We start from the raw sequence: 23,770 nt of genomic DNA on the forward strand, positions 1-23,770 counted from the left end.
GCATGCCCTACATTAAAGTCATGCAAGCATGCTGCTGTATCCTTTAAGCTAAAAAAAGAATCTATTATTCGTTGCTGTTGAGGAACCAGGGCTGTAACCCCCCAAACTGAAAAACAATATCTGCCATTAAAAAAGATCTATTCCACCAGGTTTATTCAAGACATGCGTGAGCATCGCGTACATGTTGTATGAGTTAAAGTCATTGACAGCCTGCTGGTATATAACACCAACTTTTAGTCGTGTCATTCCAATCCAAATTCCAACGATCAGAGTATCTGACAGACATAAAAACAACAAAGTCGGTGGTCCCTTTTATGAGCAACCTTTGGTACATTTCGAAATGTTTGTAATGTATGAAAAAAAACAACTTCACATGCCTCCTTTATGCTGCACAAAACAGCAGTTTTCGGATAACGAGCCTAACCTTCAACCATCATCATCCCTGCCTCTTCCCTTGTGTCATCCAGTTTTAAAAAGACTATAGGAAAAGTAGAGGTTGATTTGTGGCTTACACATAGTTGGGGTAATTATTACCAGTCCCTCGCTCAACGCAAAAAAAAAAAAGAGAAAGCCTTCAGGGGCAGAGTTGTTGCAAGAACAAAGCAAAATATATTCAATATTTGGAGACAGCTCTTGTATTAACAGCAGGAATTTGGGACCCAAGGCTCACATTTGTTCTTGCTTAAAGCTTTAAGACAGAAACAGCCACCTCACATAACACTAAGATGACAGTCAAACTGTTCCCAAGGAGGCCATGTTAGTAACAGTGAATAATAGCATCAGGCACTTTTAGTTTTTTGTTTTCACCTTTTATAATTGTATTCGTCAGCAGTGGCCAAGCCTGTCAGGGCAGGCAGTAGAACAGATTTCATTATAGATACTTGAGCCTGCCGTGGTGTAATGTTGTTCACTCATTTAACCAGAGGCCCGGCTGAATCACAGAGTCTCACCACGGATATGAACTTCTAACTAACACAATTAAAATGAAAGTCATATTCACAAAAAATAAATAACAGCTGTGGGTGGAGGGAGAGAATATAACATCTAATGAATCATAGTTATGAAGCTGTTTTTATTTCAGCTCGACTGTGTTTGCCAAAAGAAACGTGACTGCGACTCTACTAAGTATCACAAATAAGCCTGTATCTCAGCACTACGCTCCTTGTTTTCTTGTTTGATTTGGCCAAGTGGTCAGAGTTATCCTGGTGAATTGTTTCGACTGAAGCCGTGAATATGCAAAGACGCCGTTGCCAATCAGTTTGTTTCAGATAGAACAGAGATACTCTAAGAAGCCATTATTTCCACCGGAGCGTGCATGCAAAATTACACCAAATAAATAACCAAAGTGGAACCTGCAGCTTGATGTGAGATTCAAACATGTTTTGTAAAAGGTAACCAATTCACATTGCTGCTGGACGGGTATAACCTTCTCTGGATATAAAGCAAGCAAGGGAGCAAATGTTGCAAGCGCTCTGTGGAAAACGTGGCCATGAATGTGCTACTGTATGTTTGTAAAGCTGTTTAATAATACCAAAATTAGTGTTGAATACACAGCACATTTTTAACATTAAGTACTTCAAATCTCTAGTAGAGGAAAAGTTAAAAGCAGATGAAGAATGTACAGGCTCAAGATAGACCCTGAAGCCAGAATAAAAGTGGCACCTGGCACAGAAGCAGGAGGAAAATCAAGTGAAAGGCACATTTTTACTGTAACACTGTGTGCCAGTGGTAGAAGTCGCGTGGCAGTTTGGATCATGCAAAGCCTTCTAAATCTAAAACAAACCTTGGAAAGGAGCCAGTGTTGTGCTTTAAAATCACAAAGTTGTAAAGTTCACTTATCAAAATGTCTCATCCAAGAAAGAAACTCATTCAGATGTGCGTTAATGCAAATTGGATGAGGATGTTATTATTGACTGGTGCAAATGAGTTTGATGCTGTAAAATGTTATTGTCATTCTCTTTGCTGTTCTGAATTAGTCCTCATTTAGTTTCAGTGAAATATTCCATCTGGTCTGAACATTAAAATAAGCCTCGCACTGTGTTCCCTATTGATGACGTGAGTGCAAAGTTAAGTGCAATTAAAAATACATTTTATTTCCTTGTCACGTCTCCAAATGTGCAACCACGACCAGCCATGATCAAAGTGTGTTGATTCGTGCACATGACAGAGTCAAAATAGAATGTTGATATTCATCAACAAAGATCTGGGCAGGGCAAGAAAGCTCTGAGTGTCAAGTTTGTGGAATCCATTAGCAGTGACATGCAGTCACAACCAAAAGGACCATGCAACCGATGCCCAGAAGGCTTCCCTGCCACACTTCACGTGTGTGTGACCTTTTCATCAGTGTGTGTGTGCGTGTGCGTGTGTGGGTGTGTGTGTGTGTGTGACTCAGCACGGGACATGTGGGCTACCGAGCACAGCTCAGACATCAGTAGCACAAGTGCGCACTAACGCTATCAGCCGCTTTATTGATGAACAATAAGCAAAAAGCTGTGGAAGGCTCCATCTGTTTCTCTCTGAACACCACCCACATGCATGCACACACACACACACACACACACAAGAACAATGAATCCCTCTGGTTGTGTCTAAAAATACTCTCGAGTGCAGTCATAAATCAACGTAAGAGAGAGAAAATAAAACCTGCACATATGAGTGTGCGTGTGTGTGTGTGTGTGCATACACATATACTGTATATATAGTGTGATGGGACTGTGGTCATGTGACCAGGATGTCAGAATGTAGGACAAATGCATCACAGCTCGGAAGGTGTGAGCAGCAAAGGGATATAACTGCCTCCATGACTGTGACATTTGAGTCATTTTATGGTGGGATAACCAAACCTCCTGTGTCTGTCACACACATGTGACGCCTGTACTTCCCATCTTTTGCACTTGTCCCCACGTCCCACCTCCGTGAACCCACAAGACTGTCCGGCGCGCCACACACAGTAAAATCCAGGCATCTAATACAGAAGCATCTAAGCTCACAACTTTAAGTTGGAGAAGTGCTAGAGTTGTTAGATGATATTTCACCAGGGCAGAGTGCAGTAAGAGATATTTCAGTTTGTCATTTTTGCCATTTTGCACTTATTTCCATGCACGTTAATTAACAGTGCGGCTCCAACGTGAGCCGACACAGGGATTTGCAGCTATCAAAAGGCATTACAGCCTTTGCAACCAAAGATAGTATTGTATTAGCCAAGTCAAAATTGCAGCTTAACTGATAATAAATGAATCCCACTCTTTATCTGCAGGCGAGCTCCTTGGTCAAGGGCAATGACACGAGTATTCCCAACACTTTCCATGTACAACAGTGAGGAATGCCACAGTGACATGTCACATTCCATCATCCCGCATAAGCCTCAGGTCAACTATTCCAAGTCAAGAAACATGTGACAATGTGTATTATAGCTGGCAGCTGCCTGTGTTAATAATTAAATAGACAACTGGCCACTGGTCAGCGCTGAGTGTGCAGAGGAAATGTAGGGCAGGGTTTGTCCTGTGCATGCATGTGAGCATGGCTGACGACACATATGACAGCACTCTGGCAGTCACATTATAGGGTAGTAGGGCACGGAGAGATATTTGGAGTGGATCTTGGGTTCGGGTAATCAGTGAGGCACTCGCGGCAGCAGGAAAGGCCTAAACTACATGAGGAGAAGGTGCACATGAAATGATTTCCTGGAAGTGGCTGGCAAATCGAATGAGTTATTTCCTCATGTGGTCTGCATCCTACCCACTCCCCACCGCCCACCCCCACCCCTCACTGCACCACAACACCTGAAATAGTTCTGCATATGCTGGCAGTAAATTTCTCCTGCCCATGCAATAGTGTTTATTTCTGACACAGTCGTCCTAATGTTCTTTTGCAGTGGCTGGACATTTCATTTTCTCATTACAGTCAAAGCAGTGTGTAGTATAAATGTCAGAGAGAGACATCACTTAGACACTTGATCTTTTAGCAACACTAAAAGTGAGTGTGTATGTGTGAGTTTGTGATGACCCTGAGTCGTGTGTTTTGGGTTTGTTTGTTCTCTCCTCTGTTGGGTGTGTGTGAGTGTGGTGTGGGTGTGGCTTTGTGACTGTCAGTCACTCAGGTGGATGACAGCAACCAGGTGGCTCATTTAAAGAAGATTGGCTCACCGTGGATGAAGTGATGGGGGCCCGGCCTATATAAACCCTCCTCAACCTGCACTTTGGGCTTCCTCTTCACTCTTCCCAAGTGAATCGTTTGTCTGAGTAATTGAAGCTGTTGTTGACAGTAGTTAGTTATAGGTTTCATGTGGTAAGCTAAGTGAGTTGTTTTCGTGTGAGGTTTTAAAGTGAACTTTGAAACATAAGTTGTTTTTGCTTTTGTTCATTAGTCAAAGGTAAATAATACTTGCTGTTGTGTAACTACATTGTAAATGTTTGCATTTATTTTAAGATTAGCTTTATTAGAGAAGTTTGTGTTTGTTATGTTGGCATTGCTCTTCTCTGAAGTCAATAAAACTGCTTAACTCTGTCAAACAGACTTTTGGATTCCTTTGGAAAGAGGAGTTGGAAGTCACACACACATGCTACCCACTGGTTTCCCAAGGCCAGGGACATAACAGTGTATTATAATAACAATAATAATAATAACACATCATGAAACATCCTGTGCAAAGGGCAGAAAAAAGAAGGGCAAAGTCACTGAAATACATGACTGAATAAAAACGTTTAAGCTATTTTTTTTTTATATCAACACAGCTTGCATGTCTATATTATAGCTGAACAAGGTATTCAACAATTTTGGTGCATAGAAGCTAAAAGAGACTTTGGGCTAATTTGGGTGGGAAAAAAAATACCCAGCATCTGCAGACCTGAGCAGTGCTGAGTTCTTGCTGAGTAATAAGGTATTAAAAGACCTGGGCTGCAAGAAGGTATAATAATGCAGGATTGTATTTAAAGCACAGTCGCTTCACAACATATACGCTTACTTGCTGGAATCCTGTTTTTATCAGGGACTTTGTTGTGTTCTCCCCGTGTGCATGATGAACCCTCACCTTAACTCACCTGGGATTGACTCAAGCTCACAGACTGTTATGTAACCATGTCTGTTGTTCTCTTTCCTCAGATATTTTCAATCATCCCGTAACACATTTAGCTTGTTATCTTGATACTGTACAGTAAGAGTGTGCAAAATGCACGTGTGCGAAAGCAAGCGGGCTGTGGAAGGCACACATACTGAAATACTCAAAACAGGATGGATGCCTGGACATGAACCAATACAATATACACTCTGTTGCACAATCGTGAGGGCCACAGCTGTTCAGCAGATATTTACATGCATCCACCGCAGAGGGGAACGACGTGGAGGAAGCTTGATCAGAATTTTACAGAAAAGGGGAAACATATTTGAGAATTTAAAGCATCGTATGAACTGAACTGAGGACTGATCGTGAGTATATATAACTTTACGTGTCACCTGTGGGGAAGCTGTGAGCTTGAGCTCAGGGAGATGGGCCCGGGACCAAAGGTTTGCTGGTTTAAGTCCCAGGACTGGCAGTATGACCTGGCAAGAAGAACGATGGGATTAAATGAACAGTTCTTTTCCCTCCCTCTACTTCCTCAGCACTGCAGCACAGCTGTCCACTGCTTCAGGTGTCTGGACCTGCTGATCCCAAGCTGATCCCATTTATTTAACACAATAAATGTGATGCAGAGGACATTCAATATGCAACATAAGACATTCTTCCCCCTCCTCATCTTCTTCTTCTGAAGAAATGATTGTCCTCTCTTGATCGTGGCCAAGCCCGCTGGATCTGTCACACTTTTCCTGCCACATGTAGCATTCAGCAATGCCGTGACTGTGTTAATCACTCCAGTGCTGGAGGCCACACTCTGTTGGATTAAAGATGATACCCCAAAGAAAAAAGCAGTCATGCCAGACACATGACTGGGGAGGACCATAAACAGCAAGCAGCAGCTGGGCTGACACCACACTCGTGCACTTACTTTGTATGAAAAGCAAAGAATTAACCATTGTGTTCAGACTGATTGGTTTGAGCAGTTGATATGAATATGGTAATCGAAGCGAAGATATTCAGAATATTTGTTTCTGAAATATTAGTCACATGTTTCCTACTCTACACTAAGCAATGGAGTTGTTATGTTATTTGTTTCTGTTTAGTTAAGATCTCTTTATTTAGTTACGAAGCTGCAAATGCTTAACATTCCTTTACGCTTGTCTTTATTTATTCTTTATTTATACTGTTGTAATGTAAATAAATGCAGTCAGTCACTGATGAAGCTTATAAGGGTATTATTTCAATTCAAGAGTATGATTTACAACATGCACTCACACGTTCTCGTATTTCTATCCATAAGACTTGCACTGACTTCCATTCATTTGGACAGCCTACCCAAGGCCATATCCTTAACCTTAACCATAACCAGTTAATGCCTAACCTTACACAATGAAACCTCAGAAATGAGGTTCTGCAATATTAGGACCAGGTTTTGGTCTCCATTAGGACTACTGATCCTGATCCAGGTTCTCAGACCGAAGCTGTTTTACGGCACATCATGAATGGGTATCCTTAAGTTGGGAGATCATAAAAGAAAAAAGGAAAGTTTATTGTGATTGTAAACAAAGACCACATGCATGTGCAGCGCGTGTGAAATCAAACCATATAAATAATCAATGCAGGATTTATTCTACGAGGACAACTGTGTTATGCATCTGTGTGTGGATATCTAAAAATGTATATCATAACTGAAGAGGTATTGTTTTATTCTTCTGTATAAATGTGTAGTATTGGCCAACTCTCCCCGGCAGATCGTGTTGCCAGCTGTCATTCAACTTCAAAGTCATTTATTTTAAGCAATTCAAACAGGAATGAGGTGATCAGACAAGTTTACAGATGAATCAATGAATTTGAAACAAATGGACTGGACTACAACATGATCAAAGCACTTTTCCAAATGCACAGCTGTGTTTTCCAAGTGTTTGAAGTGACTGGCTCATTGTCAAGGTGCAGCGCGGGCTCTCACATAGCCACGAGGAACGGATGGAGGGCATATTACTGATACTATCTGGATCTTCCACTCATCCACGTGGCCTGGACGTGCACCAGCTTCCAGTTGAAAACTTCCGAGTAGGCTGAAGGTGGACTGACTGGATGTGTGTGAAGCACATCCAAAGGCGCTGCTTCCCACCAGATGTGAGTCCAAACACTCACTATAAATCCTGTAGTAAGCGAGTCTATCGCTCCCTTTATTATATTAGCACCGGGTCCAGCCAGTTTTCTTTCTTTAATTGTAGTGTAACAGAGCTGGAGAGCAGCTTGTTTGTGAATGATCGAGTGAATGCAGAGTGAGTTTGGGTGAGTGAGCAAAGCCCTTACAGAGATAATAATAACTGTAATGGTTCATCAAAGGGTTATGAACGCACATCTCTTTGCTGCTACACTGGAGAATGAAATATGCAAAAGCATTTATTTGTGATGTCACATTAACAGTGAGGTGATGTAATGTTTTCACGATACATTATCTTAATCCGTCTGTATATTGCCAACTGTGATGTGAGAGTGTAAGCTGGACACTGTTGACATGAATGCACTGATGGTGTAACACAGAGATCTTATTTGGGACCAAAGAAGATTAGCTCAAGCTTTTTGAAGCAACCTTGTCTGCATTGGCACGATGTAACTTCTGATTTCAGGTCGTGCCACAAAAAGAGCAACCACATTCTACTTTACAGCGTACTGTAAGACAAGCAGAACAATGGGAATATGTCTTGGACAAACTAAGCGACATGTCTTTAGTCATTACAAGTTGGAAATAAGTTTGAAAAGAAATAGTTCCTATTGACTTGTCTTTTGTTGTCACCAAAACTGAACTGCTCCACTTACAATAAGAGTCTGGAGCTCTACAGATACTCAGCCGCACTGTGGTGAACATGTTTTAAAACTGCCTGAAACGTCTGAATCCCCTCCAAAATCTGCCATAAATAATCACTCAAAACTTCATCACTTTCTTTTCACTGGAAGGTTTTTACAACGAAAACCAGGTACAGTTATATCAGTTTTTGATTACACAGCCTGCAAACACTTTTCTCTGATTTGACTTGTTCAACAGTGTTTTTTTGTTTTTTGTTTTTTTATTGTGGTGATTGTGCAAGACTGGAAACCACGAAAGTCCAGCTGCAACAAGATGTTCTTTCACTAAAGACCTATCACTTGGACAGTTAATACAACTTTTGTGCTAAATACGAAATATGGGTGTTGGGAACCACGCAGCTCATGAACCTAGGCCCCAGATCAGGCAAGAGATAACCTAAGGCAAAGGCTGCACAGCACCAAAATGGATGTGTGTGTGGACACTGCACATGTGTATGTTAGAAAAGTTAGAAAGGAAATGATTTATAAAGCATACGGGAGATGGTTGGCAGAGTTCTTAGGAACAATAAGTCCCTGAAGGATGTGAGGATTTGGCAGATGGACGGAGATGTGAGGAAAAAAAAACCTCTTTTAAGACAGAGCACAGAGCAAATTCAGTCACACGTAGAGAGAAAATTAAGAGAGAGGAAAAGAGCAGGATTGAGAAAAGAGAAAAAAGATAAAGGGCAGGAAGCTGAAGAGACAGACAAACAGAGAGATGGATTGAGGCAGGCTGGATACAGACAACATCCAAGAGAAACAAGCATAAAACCAAACACATCTGAAGTGAAGTGGAATTCAGGCCTATGTAAGAAAATGTAGGAGAGCGTGGGGTACAACGTGGCCCATCTGTGATCTAAGTGGTATAAATTAGAGGTGAAATGTGGGAGTTTGTAACATACATCAGAGGAAGGGAGTAGAAGATGGCTTGGATACTGATAAACAGGAGAATGGATGCACAAACAAGGTTGCTGCCTTGCACTCTACCTTATTTGGACATTGGTACATTTGTGAGATCAGCAAACAGAGAACACTGTGTCCGTGATAAAACTGATCCAGCTGAGAATGGAAAGCAGAAATGTCCCAAAAAAACACTAAATACAGTACAGGTTGTCCTTTGATGTCGAATGAGAGTCTTTGAGTCTGTCATGGAGATTAGGCAACTGCTCCAGCAGCAGTTATTTTGTTTTAAAAAATCATCACTAATGTAGAATTTTATTAATGGGCTTTCCACATTTTATTGCTGTCCTTACTCATGTGTGCACCTGATTCAGGCCTCACTATAAAAAGAAAGGTGTCCATGCCACCTGCAGTTTCTCCTACTTGCACAATCTCTGCCACGACACACTGGTAGCACACTGGTCTGTGGTTCAAAATCATAGGCTTTTTTTTCCCAAAACTGCAGTGGGAGGAAGAGGGAAACAGGAGAGGGTACTGGTTTACTCGATTTCATATGCAATCCTATTAGATTTCAAAGTGCTTCACATCAACAGATAACTGGACAAGTCAAAAACAGGTTTCAAATATTTTTTGTTGGTACTTAAAACAATATTACGTGTTCAAGGGTAGAGATGGAGAAGTGACAGTTCAGGGGAGGCTTTTTGATAAAAGAATGTCTTAAAGGATTAAAAAGAAATTAAAATGTAAACCTTTGGAAAGTGAAACTCTTCAACGAGTGATACATCTGTGCCTACAATTCATATACGTATCCAAACGTGATTAAATCACTTCTTCTCTATGCGCAAACTTGCCAAACATCTACTGTATAACCAGGAACATCTGTGAGGATTTTTTATTGGATGGACTAACTAATGTTAGATGACTAAATACTCTGAAGCTCTGATCCCTACATCACCTTTAGAAATGTGCTTGTACTGCAATGAGAATACAATTACGGAGTGGATGTCCATTATTTTCCTCCATAATGTCTTTTTTTCCCCTTGCATTGTGTGTTTTCTCCACAGTTTGGGATCTATTCACAGCAGCAAACTCCACTGTTGCCAGTTGCAACAGAGGAACTCTTAATGTCCTCAAGATTTGTGCTGCATAATGTAGGTAACACATTAAAGTCAGCCTTAGGTGGAGAAGTCAATATATATGATTCCATTATATCATTTATGTTTGGTGTAGTATTTGTAAAGTAACATCGTCAATAAATAATGGATATAACTCTCAGATGGAGCCTTCTCATCACAGGCTCCATCTGCCCTCTGTGGTCCAGTGGACCATGTCCAACTCAAAGAGAGAAATGTTTCACTTGGATGGATATACAAATATTATGAAGGCACATTAAATATGGGATGATCAATGTGTTAGCATCACTATGTGGAACAAATAACAGGAGTGCAAGCCAGAAATTCACAAGCATCCACCGTTACCAACAGCACAGCCCAATAATTGATGCTACGGCCACGTCTAAGGTAGAGAAAATGGATTATCCTCAAAATGTCCCAGCAACACAAAATAGCCATTGATGCTTTCCTTTCCCTGCATCAATAAATATGAACGAGTCAAACACTCGGGTGCAAAGCTAATGATGTGACATGAGCACACGTCATTCACGCAACAAGTCTCTGTCTAACTCCGTTGGTCAGGTTAGCAAGTGACACACAGAGCCACTAAAAACAATAATATCTGCTCTAAATCACACTGCACTCAGTATACACGTGAACACTTAGACACACACACACACCCATAGGTTAGTGCAGCTATTCTTCTTAAACAAGCCTAAACAAAGCATTATTCATAAACTTAAACATAACCAATTAGGTCAGTTACCAGGCAAGGTCAGTGTTTATGCCAGAAAAGGAATTAAGAGGTAGAAAAATAGTGCACACACACACACATACACACTGTCTTTGGAGTAGAGGAATATTCACATCTGGATACAATTCCCTTCCTTTTCCCCACAAAGACCCCTAAACCTAGAGAAAGGGCTTGGAGCACTTTTCACCAACATGAAGAACAAAAAAAAATGGTTGAAACTGGAGGAAGAATAATAAGAGCAACTGAAAGTTCAAGCTTGAATATTAAAAAAGAGAATCAGTCTCCCCTGTTCTCGAAGTGAAATGGAGAACATCCTCTTTCCCTTTCAAAGACAAGCCCCATAGAGTTGAAGGAAGCTGAACTGTGCTGACTGTAGAGGACTGACCCAGCAAGGCCTTTGATACCTCAGACACCTGGACACCCAAGGGAAGACACACATGTGACCACGTACATGTCCAACAGTGTGAGAGAGCAAAGCCTAAAGTGTAGTCCTGAAAACCTGCGGGCAACATTTCCTTTGAAAATGACATAAAACTATAGTGGGATTCATCAAGTGTAATAAAAATGTGATCAACCGAGACATTGATTAATCACAACAAAAATAACAACACAGAGGACCAAACACCATGATGATAGTGTGGAACTTTTAATCCTTAACAAATGTCTGTTATATTTTCACACAATGCTGATTCATTAATCAGTTCCACACAACTCAGTATCGCAGTATTTAAATCTCATGTCACACAAGAGTCAACACATTGCGTTAGTCACGGGAGACGGCTGTAAACATGGTGGAATATGACTAAAAACATGTAGCACACCCGAAATGTTGTCAACAAAAGATATGCACTGCAACTTTAAGGAGTGAGGAAAAGGTAAGTGCGGTCAAGAATGTGTAGTGTACTGCATATACACAAACAACAACACTAGACGCGCAACAAATGCCAGCTCGTCGACATGCAAGTCATCAACGTTAGCGTGAGTGAGTAATTGCTTCTACCTGTGGTGACCTGGAGTGAGTGTTTGATGAGGGCTGGAGTTTCATGCTTGGCAGCATATGAGAGAGCTAATGGCCGAGAGCTAATGGCCGCTGATTGTGCTTGCGTGGCTCTCGCTCTCATGCTCATGGAGTTTGGGCCTGGAGGGGTTCAGATGAAGTCGATAAAATGTCACATCAGGCTACTGGATGCCGTTTGGCATTGCAGTACAAGTCGGAGTTTTCTTTGCTTTCAAGGATAACCATTTGCTGCTTCCTGTAACAAAAAAAGCTCCAAAGTGCAGAATCAATACCGGGTGCTGATTTTGCAGTACGATATCAAAAACAAATGAATATTGCTGCATTTAAAGCGTCATTATTTTTGAGATGTGTGAGTCCTGTTATTACTAGTTTCTAGTTTTTAAATGAGCCCTGCAATAATAAGAGCTGCTGAGATCAATAGTTCTTAACATCTGCTCTGCTAAGATCTTCTCTAAACGTATCAATGTCAAATGAAAGGACAGTCACATACAAGCTGTGTTGCTGCAGTTACTGTACTGACCTACTAACCAGCTGCAGAAGGCATTAGCTCCAGCGCACAGCCGCACACAGCCTCACCTTGGCTATATACAGTACGCGCTGTGTTGCACTGATAGATGGCACAAGTACAACCCTGCAATAACGCAGTCCCACTCCACACTTAACATCGAATATGACGTCACTAAAAAACAAACGTGAACTTAAGCAGCTCCTTTTTTTCTTTTTTCTTTTTACCACTGCTCCATTCCCTAAGGTTGGACTGTTCAGCACATTTCTTGTGCCACAATCTGCTGGCCCAGCACCTTTTCTTTCACCATGGGCTATTTTTATCATGCTGCACATTTGCATCACAAAGGGAGGCAGGCCCTATAACTTAAAGAAGGGGGAGTGGCTTGGATAGAAGTTACACAAATACACTTCAAAGCTGGATTTAACAGTTCAAAGCTGCAATCACCGTGATGTTTGATATTTTGGCTGTATTAGCAGCTTTGGCATGAGTTCGCTGGGCAGTATGTGGCTCAGAGGGGGTGTAAGAAGGGGGCCTGAACTTGAATTTTTATTTTAGAGCCTTTGAAGATGAAGATATGATGGAGCCTCCCTGGATTTCTTTCTGACTCTCTACTAAGATCAACAGGATGCACTCACACCTGGATGCCACTACAGGAAGACACATATCCATACACTGTCTTCAAATCCTTGAAGAGCACACACACACACACACACGCACACGCCGACACACTGCCCTCTGTCCTTCAACCCCACAGGATTATTTATTATCGCACGTGCTGCAGCTTCTCCAAACACACACGGTCAGATTGCTATTTGTCATTTGTGCAGCTGCATGAGTCCTGGTGTGGCACACAAGAAGGGGGTGTCCTGGGGGTACGATCCACCTGAATCCTCAGAAACACTTAAAAGACAAATCATCTGCTAATAATCATAGCATCATATGAGAGGGAGACACGGTGAAGGTGCTTGTATGTCAGAAGTTCAAGTGTGTGTGTTTATTTTTGGTTTGTTTCATGTGGTGACTTACCTGGTGGAAAGTATTATGTGACGAGAGAATTGCAATTACGCAGTAGGCTCACATAAGAAACATTTCTATCCTCCTCGGGGGACATCTTGGTTGCCACCTGCACAGTAAACTTAAGTATTAATAGCTACAGGCACACACATGCACACAAAAATAGACACACATACAGCTATTCTTCTCCAAGCACTGCAGACTTCCTTTAATAAGAGCAGCCTAAACCGCAGCATTATCCCTAACCTTAACCATCCATCCATCCACTTTCTACCGCTTTATCCTCGATGAGGGTCGCGGGGGGGGGGACATGCGGGGTACACCCTGGACAGTTCGCCTGTCCATCGCAGGGCCACATAGAGACAACAACCATTCACTGTCACGTTCACAGCTACGGTCAATTTAGGGCAGGGGATTTCAAACATACGGCCCGGGGGCCAGAACCGGCCCGCCAGAGGGTCCAATCCGGCCCATAGGATGAATTTGTTAAAATTTCACACAACGATTACAATCTAAACGTAATGTCAAATACAATATTTTTCACTTCCAGATACCAGTGACTAAATGTTTGTGCCTTTATAGATCCAGATGTGATGTGTAAATAATAAGTTTAGGCATGATATTGTTGAAATTGCACTTATATTTCTCAAGAAATTTCATGTTTTGTAAAAATATGCTTCATTAAATGTGAAACAAAGGAGAAAAAACAAAGGCGTTCTTGTTGTTCATAGGTTATTATGCTATTATTTTACTATTTTTACTGGTACAGCCCACTTGAGATCAAATTGTGCTGTATGTGGCCCCTGAACAAAAATGAGTTTGACACCCCTGATTTAGGGTGTCCAATTTGCCTAAACCCCAGCATTATCCCTAACCTTAACCATAACCAGTCAGTGCCTAACCTTGACCTTAACTAAGTCACACTTCAATTTCTAGCTATAAACCCAATCTTAGGACCAGGTGTTAGTCTCCATGAGGTCCTGACAAGGTCAGTTTTTATGCCAGAAAAGGTCCTTAAGAGGTAGCAAATACGAATATGTATACATGTGTATATATATGTAGATGTGTGTATATCACATATATGTACACACATACATAACTGTCTTCAAATACACACATGCAAAATATGGGTACAGGGCCAAAAAACACATGAGCCTTTCTTGGAGATAAGTTCATTTTATCTTCATGAAAAAAAACAAAAAAAAAAAACTGCCTCCATGCACTTAAGAAGTGCACTTATACAACAATTTTAAAAACAGGACATTAGATTGTCCTAATCTCACTTCCCATGTCCCTACTACAACCCCCTGCAGGTCCATTAATGCATTAAACCTCCTTTATGTGGGTCATCTCGCCTTCTTCACAAAACAGCAATTTACAGGCCTAAGCACCCCCACCACTCATTGTCCATACACACATGCACACACGGAGATGGGACACTAACCCCTTTCTGTCACTAGGATTTAATCAAAGCATACAGAGAAGAGGAATAGCAACAACATCTAAAGGCAACTCAACAGGGGAGTGCTGCGAGCTTCTTAATGTCTCTTTTGCTCACTTCAGCTTTGAAATACAAAACAAGTTCAACTTTTAACACAGAAAACAATCGAAACTTTTCTGAAAAAACATCTAAATAAATCAGGAATAAAGGTTTTTGGCTGAATCTCACTTGTATCCCTGTAAGGTCAGTTAAAACTGTTGCATGGTACACCAGTGGACAAAACCACACTACAGTTCAGGAAGCAAATAATACATCAATGTTATTAATACTAATTTAAGACATCATATACTGTGTTCATATTTGTCTCTGGTTCAAATCCAACCCTTCTGTTGTGCAGCGCGACGTCATATTGTCCCTAGATCTACGTGACCTCAGAGAAGGACAAACTGGTTGAGAGATGCAGGGCATCACTGGGGTAGAATCTTTAATTAAGTGAAGCTTTTTCTCCCAGGCTGACAGACAGCACCAACAGCAAACATCCTCATCAACCATTCAAATAAAGGAGAGGGCAATGGGGCTAAGATGTAGTTTTGCATGGCGAAAAGCATTCAAAGGCCTATACCACCTGGTCCATAAATGAAAAAAGAAGAAGAAAGCATGCTGGTAGCTGGATGCTGTTTACTAACATGACAAGCATATGCTGTTCATGAACATATACATCAATGAAGGGAGAACGTAACTAGGCTGTAAAGCACCATGAGCCCAGTCTAACTGCTCTGTCTCCCTCGGGCTCCAGCCTGCTCTGCTGCTTAAAGCTTCCCCATAAAAGCTTTAGTGATCATGTAAACAGACTGGAAGAGCAGCAGTTTGACAACCAGAGCTGACCCATTTACATTTAGGATTTGTTTTTTAAAACCATGTTTTATGCCAATCACTTTGTATTAATGTAGCTTTTACAATCTACGCAGCATTTATTTCCGAACATCAACAGATCTTTAATGTAATTAAATGTAATTTTGATTGTACTGAGGAACTATGAAAATTTGTATTCAAATAAATATATATATATATACATATATATATTTATTTATGTGAATACAAATATATATATGTATATATAAATATATATATACTGTATATATATATATATATATATATATATATATACTGTATATATATATATATATATATATACATATATATATATACATATATATATATATATATATATATATATATATATATATATATATATATATATATATATATATATATATATCAGAAGTGGGGTAGGGGACTAAAAATAAATAAATCTTCCTTTAAGTTTATATGTGTTTTTCTTAAATTCATTGATCTTGATATTCCATTTTACATGATTATTTTTTAAAAAATCACAAAAGTAAATAAAAGTCTTGTAGTACCCTGCAAAGACACTCTGCAAATAGTATTTTATTGACTGCCCGGGGTTAAGCATCATACAATTCTAAATACTTGACATCAGTTATGGGGTACAAAACACTAACAGACAAAGTTCAAATTCAAATACCTCAAAAATACATTTTTTTCAATTTTCAATTCAATACATCATCTACTGTCCATATGAAATATTTGAAATAAATCCTTACACAGTACTCTGCATGTCTTCTATGAATTTTAACTGCAGCCTATAACAGCCATCCACACTTTGGGATGCCTTGCCAATACAACCCTAATATGTTAAGCCCATATTAGGATCACAGAAAACAGATGGCATCAGCCTGATAGCTGATGTGTCACAAACAAACTAAAACAAGCAGCTGCTCTCTTGCCCTCAGATCTCAGGGTTACAACAGAGAACGGAACACAGGGCAGAGCAGTAAGGATACTTACAATAACAAAGGGTACAAAACACTATGTGACCAACCTGGAAGCAGCAATTGTTGAGTAAACAGGAGCAAATTGAGGCTCATTTTCTCTCTGTCTAGTGTTCCCCCTCTGGACCTGAGGGGAATAACAAGATCTCATTCATCTGCTCTGTAATCTACTCAAAAATCATTTAGTCTCAAATGAAAGAGATAAGTGTCTTTTTTGTCTCATGTTTTTCCCCTTACTCCAGCGGATTTCAATTGGCACTTGTGAGATTTTGAGAGGTGTGATCTTACTGCTGCAAGAAAACACCTGGCACGTAATGTAATGATCATCACTGGTATCATCAAGAGTAAAACTGCTATTTTGCTTTAGTGCTGCTCACTTATCAATGTGCAACAGACAAACAATAGGCAATAAAACAGTGGGAAAATGCACAATTGTGAGATGATACATAGTTTACGCTCTCATGCTGTCACGTTACACAGAAATAACTGAAATATCCAACATCATCAATATCACCACACAAAACAAGCCAACAACAAAGACACTTGAACCGTTATCCTTGAACTTGAACATTGAATTTAAATCACAAAAAGCCCCAATAAACTTACAAAAGAACATGACTATTATTGAAGCTTTTGTGTACGTTACACTAAATGACTGTAATGTGGGCAGGTTATGCTACATTTATTCTGAGGCCACAGATATTGTTGGCGCTCCACTTGGGTGATTACATCCACATTTCGCAGCTCGCAAATAAACACTGCCTGCCTGGAAGCACATTTAACGAGAATCAGAATACTTTGTAAGGTTCCACATGACTGGCTGCACACTTCAGGCAGCTCACAGGGTGCTGTCACAGGCGTGCGCACACACACACACACACACACACACTCACATACAGTGTGCAGCTATAATAATCACTGTCATTATTGTACTGTGAAAAGTCTATTTTGTCTGAATGCTTGATTACTGCTATCCAGAAATGAACATGCTTACAGTTCCTTTTGACTGTGTTCCATCACTCTGTGCATTAATAATAATATGAAAAAAAATAAAGAAGTAGCAGAAACATCAAATTGATATAAATAATAAAAACATAACAACTTAAATTAAGTGATTTTTTTTATTGCTTTTCTGTTACAGGAGTTAGATTTTTGTAGTCCTCTTAATGTAAAACACAATAAATGTATGAATTTAGACGTCGACAACAATATAATCCAGCCATATCTGGCTTCGTGCTCTTGTTCTCTGGTTCCTGTTTATTGCCACAGCAACGAGTAAACGCTTGGGTGACGTCTTTATGCTGCGACGCGTGATTGCCACGTCACCTTTGAGAGACTCGTGTGTTTGTTTTGTTGGAGGTGCTAGTCTGATGTTGACGATCTTCCCGACTCGTCTTTGACTTTCTCGTAGCATTTAAGCAAACGCCGATCACAGACAACATGCTGACGACGGAGGACTTTACTCGCTTCCCGCTCCTAATGTGGGGAAAAGTGTTGTCTAAGGTAAAGAAAGCTGTTGTTTTCATGGATGACAGTTGCGCGGAAGCTCTGCACTGGAGCGGAGGAGCTGCTGCTTTACTGGAGGCAGGAGCTAGAAACATGAAGCAGTTCTCAAGCTTCGAAGCCTGTGGCGTGAATGAGCCTAAAGCTGTGTTCGTTGTGAGCACTTTGCTAAAGGGGAGAACAGTCGACATCATCAAGGACATCATTTCCCTCAGTCACTTCCAGTATTGTGTCGTCTTCACGACAGTTGCTCACTCTGTCCACCTGCTCGCCAATAGTGTCACAGCAGAAATGGACGGGAAGCCCGTGTTTGAGCAGTTTGAAGAAAAGCTCTGCGAGTGGATGGGGAACATGAACTACACGGCGGAAGTCATGCACGTCCCCGTGGTTTTCACCCAAGTGTCACAACAGTTACTTCTCACACCCACATTTGCTCACCTGTTTCCCCTTCTGCCCACTGACCTGGAGGCGATAAATGCAAAACGACCAGAGAAGAAGAGATTTGGAAGCCTGACAGATGTAGACATGCACTCTCTCCCTCTTGAACTGCAGCTTGAAATCAAATCCTTGACCTCAGCTTTGAATGCAATGTTTGAAGCCACAGGTACCAGGGAGGAGAGCTTTGCTGTAGGGCCCATGAGTCGAATCTTAGCCGGTGAACTGGCCAGCCACCCTCAGGCTAAAAACAGAAGAAAAACAGCCACTAATAAAGCATCGATCATCTTTGTGGACCGAACAATGGATCTTACAGGTAAAGTCTTGTCACATCATTCTGCATTATGCTGAAAACCTTTATAATTACACATTACAATCAAAACTCTGTCTCCATAAAACAACTCCATAAAGCAGGGCTCTTATCTAAAGTAGTTATATAAAGTTAATTCTAAGCCTCCTAAAACTCAAATTATTTTCATTTCAATGTAATTAAACACTTAAACAATTACATGGGTATTATGTTCATAATATTTTCCATACTCGTCTTGCAGAAGATATACAAGTTCTTCTAATAATAATGTATGTCAGGCTGTTTACTGAGAGGTGTAATGCTGCCCTTCACAGCTCTAACTTCTTTATCACAGTTTTTCTCGTTCTCATTTTTGTTTGCTGATATCTAATAATACATTTGAATCAATCATGCATCCCTACAACTGAGGTCTGTATTTACTACTTTCAACTCAGTATCTCAGGTCTTTGTAATTCCCCTTTTTATCAGGAGCTGTTGGACACCATGGTGACAACCTGGCAGAGAAGATTCTGACTGTGCTCAAACCCTTACCTGGTCATGTGACAGACGTACAGGTGGACATGCTGGAGCTCACCAGTCTACAGCGCACCGCTCACTCCCAGAACACCCTAGCTCCCGGCTGCCTTGCACAAAACCAGTGAGTGAATCTAATCCAACTACAGTTTCAGCATATTCAGTCACAGCAATAGCCACCATTATGATTTTAAATATGCACACACTGTAGCTAGATTGATGTATGTTATCGCCCTCTCTACGTATATCTCTTAAGTTTTAAATACAGTATTTTGTCAATGGGTGTAATGATTATATCAGTTTGGATAGGTCAGCTCACTTTACGATACCAGATTGAAAATGTTATTAAATTTATTGTCATCACAGCATGCAAAATTAAGTTTACGATCAGTGACTTTAATGTCAACTGCAAAATGTGTCTCTCTACACATTTTAAGTCTCAGCCGCTTGCTTATTAAAACTCCTGCAGTCTCTGCTACAGATAAGTATATGTAAGAAAGTCTGTCTTGCAAAAGTGGTTTGTATGTGTAGTAGACATTTTAGTGGGATAATGTGTGCAGCAGTTCCTTATTACCAAATAAGCAGATGGTTAAAGTCAAAAGGAAAAAACAATTATCAAGAAGGTCCTAGTTTTAAATGTACCACCTTGTTTGTGTTATCACTGCATGTTCTCCCAAAAACTTCCCAGAAGATTGCCAGGCAGACAAGTTTAGTAACTAGAGAATTCCCTTTAGGTGTGCAAGTCAGTTTATACTGTAGTAGGGAAGGGTATTTCAACAAAAATGCTAATCTGCAGTTGCTGGGTATGATCCAGCGATTATTCGTAGTCAATTTGCCATGCATTATGAATCTGGCAAAAGAGCTGTGACTGCAGCCCTGGAATGCTGCTGAATCACTGCACGTCCTGGTGTTTTAATGCAAATGTCACCTGGACCTGTCTGAGCCGTCACAGAGGAAATCCTAAGCAAAGCTACACCGTGTGACGAGGAGGATAAAGAGATAGTGAGATAGAATAGAATTATCACTCTCTAAATTTTTTTTTTTTTTTTTTAAATACTTGTGGTCACGTTAACAAATTAGTGAATATATTTATGCCCAGTCCTATTGTTGTTTGTATGAGTGATGGTTAAAGCTATGCATAATGATGATAATTCTGGAATATTTATCCAATCCATATGGGGTTGATTATTTTTCATTGATTAGCAATGAGACCAAATATGACTCCAGTCTTGTTACATCCAAATCATTCCTTGTATTTACAATATTTCTCTTTAAAACATGTACTTTTATCTTTTTTCCTCACACAAGTCAACTTATGTTCAGGCCCATAATAAAAACCGTTCACAACATAATATAATGTTTTTACTTTTGCCATACAGCCACATAAATTCATGCGCAAGGACACACCAGCAGTAGGTGCCAGTGGTTGGGTAAAGCGCGCCTCTACTCCTGTCTGTGCAGATGCACATGTTAAGCGCCTGTGGTGGGGCTGTTGTACAAGGCAGGGATTAGTTCTTCATCATGTGTTTCATTGCTGCTCTGCTGCTACATGTGGTTGCAGGAGGAAGAGACTTTGACTGAGAAGTAGAGTTTTGTGGCTGGAGCTGTCATGCTGCATGTCTGACCACTGTGAGTGTAATTATCAGGCCTATACTGTACATACAGTGGTTGCAGATGTGGGCACAGCAGGTGGTAGGTTATGCTGGCCTTGGTATACAGGGCTCAAGTATGGGGAACATCAACCAAATCCACTGTATATCTCAGCATAGGTGAATATCTTGGTTTGTCTCTTCATGAAGTATTTCAGCAGCCATGTTTGCAATCTCTGATGCAGAGCTTTTCACCAAATACAACATATAAACCACGTCAGCTATAAACCATCAAGCAGGTTCTATCAGCGGCTAGGATACAAACAGATAGATGGAGAAGTATAAGAAATAATGCAGTGGGTGCTGCTTTTGTATGGAGTACATGTCTAATCAGGGCCAGCGGGATCAGTAGGAGTGTTATTGCCTGTGCTATCTCTGAGCAGATGGCCAAGCTGAGCCTTATCACAGATGTTTTGGAGATTGAAGTGCTGCTGAGGCACAGCAAGAAAGGAACCAAGGGTTCCCACTTCATTTAAATGCCTTCAGATGAGTTTATGTCAGTCACACCAATGTGTTCAAGACAGCGCTCTGTAAGTGCATATTGTAAGAGGTGTACTTTTCTAATGCATAAATCTCTCATTTATTCTACAAACTATACTGAAGCACATGTTTCCAAAAAGGACTGTTTTTCCTGCATGATGTGAACTGTACAAAACATCAGGCTCCATGTGGTTTGACTGTTCATGTAATAACTCCCCTCCTACTAAATGTTTATACACCTATGACTTTGTTGAGCTATTTTTAGTGCAAACCCACACTGTGTTTTCTTAGGTCTCGTTCTGTAGAGCAGCTCAAGCCTTTAAATATTACCTACAGACCTAATTTGGCCCTTTTGTATGATATTTCCTTAAGTAATTCCAGGATATTTTTATAGATTACTGTGTCTTAAACATTCCGTGGGTGGTTGTTGATTCTAGCTCTCCTGGCAAGACCTCACACTTACTTTGCAATTACTGTCGTATTGTCTTTCATAACCTGGTGTGAATTTTCCTTATCCTACAACCTGAATGTGACTCGGTGGTTTTGGAAATTGTTCCAGACAGAAAGAATTTCTCCACACACACACACACACACACTTTGTCTTGTACCATCTTTTTTACAATCAGCCAGGATGCACAGTATCTATATGTAGGATGTTGAGTGAAAGTGGCAGCGGCAGTGTTGTTTTGTGTGCCTATGTGTTTGTGGTCAGGTTCTTTCCCGCTCAGACTGGGTAATTTGCTGTGCTTGGCTGCACAGCCCTTTTGATCCCGAGTAGGACTTGTGGACCCCATTGGCAGATGCCATGAAGTTTCCCTCAGTCTCAGACTGACACCACCCTCCTGCCCCACCATCGTCTGGCTGCCTTGGATCGTGATCCTGTGGCCTGGAGTGTATGCATGTGGGCAGAACTGAGTACGGGTGGCCAAGGTGCCCTGGGTCTGCCTCAGGAGCTGCCGAGCTTGAGCCAGGCAGAGTAACTCACCGCACCCTGCCATGAGAAAACACTGCAAGGCTGCCATCTCCTCAGATCTGGCCAGCTGATCTTGCATATGTACCACCAGGGAGGGACAACGCCTATTTCGGTCCCAGCTGGGAAACATGAGCATGAATAAAAAGCAATGCACACTTGAATTTGAGTTCAGGCCTTAAAGCAACAAAGAAAGGCAGAGATAGCATAGTGTGCAAAGGAGAAAGCAAATGACAGACAGCTGTAAACCACTAACCCTGGGAATGAAAACTGTCTGTGGTGGTTCTTGATACGGTAGAGATTGTCTTGCAGCTTTATACTTGGTGAGAAGAAGAAGCATAAACAGTCGAATGAATACAGTATTTAAATGATTTATTGGCTAAAACAAAATTCAGCATTGCTATTGTTGTACTCGCGCTTATGCGTCGTGTTGAAGTGAATGACAAGTGTTTCATTTGACGTCTCCACTGCATACGTGTGAGTCCAGTGAAACCAGTATAGTATGATCTTCCATACAGGTCTATCTGTAATTCAGGAGTGGAGGGTTTGTTTGAACAGGGGCACACAGGATATTAGTTCTAGTCAAACACTGTGTTTCTGACAAAATATGCTACTAAAAATAAATTCTTACTATAACTGAGGGTCATATTTCCCTATCACTACAGTTGAAGCTGCAGCTGATGATACATCAGTATGTGTTTCTGTCTGTCTTAAGCTTTGAGGACACATTTCACAGTAAAGACAACAAAAGGAAAAAAGATTGTGTCCCTAGTTGAGGGAAAAGGTTGGGTCAGGATAAGTGTGTTTGTGTGTGTGTGTGTAAATAAATTGTGGTTGTCATGCTTTTTCATTTTAAGAACAAAGCCCTGTCTTGCCTTTACTGAAGAATCAATGTGTTTTTTTTTTATTGCAGTACAGAGTGAAGATACGAATGCCACAAAATGTTTCCAGTTAAGTGCGACTATTTCAGCCCAAATTTCCATCTTATAATTTGTCACAGTAATTTCTATCAGCCTCCCCTGAAAGGTCAGTGGAAGCTTAAGTTGTTTGCAAAGGGGTGGTTGTTATTATCAGTTTGTTTCTCAAAGAAAGTGCAGGACAGCCACAAATGTTTTAGATTTCCCTCGAGTCCCCTGGTCCATCTCTGATATCCTCTTCCTTTCTTTCTCAGCCTAATTCTGTTTTCTCCTCAAACTTATCTCTTGAAGCCTCAAGTACATCAATCATTCAGACTATACACTTGCGCCTGTACTCCACGTCCCACTGGGACATTTGACCAGAATGCTGTCTTCTGATCTGATTTTTACACAGACTTGCTCACGAGTTTGTCAGTAGTTATATGCACTGATGAAACACCCCTAATGACTGCACTTTACACCTCAAAGCCGGACTCCTTTAAAAGAA

At 40.8% G+C, this 23,770-nt stretch overlaps 1 protein-coding gene across 1 annotated transcript in view; it reads left to right on the plus strand.

Moving 5' to 3' along the window:
* Nucleotides 1–17,813: 17,813 nt before the first annotated feature.
* Nucleotides 17,814–23,770, plus strand: part of scfd2 (sec1 family domain containing 2) — an 80,979-nt gene continuing 75,022 nt past the window's right edge. Inside the window, exons 1-2 of the mRNA XM_044044852.1 lie at nucleotides 17,814–18,760; nucleotides 19,223–19,391. Of these exons, the coding sequence (XP_043900787.1) occupies nucleotides 17,947–18,760; nucleotides 19,223–19,391 (983 nt within the window). The 5' untranslated portion in view covers nucleotides 17,814–17,946. The remainder of the gene's footprint in view (nucleotides 18,761–19,222; nucleotides 19,392–23,770) is intronic.

This window comes from Solea senegalensis, linkage group LG14 (genome assembly GCF_019176455.1).
Source record: "Solea senegalensis isolate Sse05_10M linkage group LG14, IFAPA_SoseM_1, whole genome shotgun sequence".
In the NCBI taxonomy this organism is placed as follows: Eukaryota; Metazoa; Chordata; class Actinopteri; order Pleuronectiformes; family Soleidae; genus Solea; species Solea senegalensis.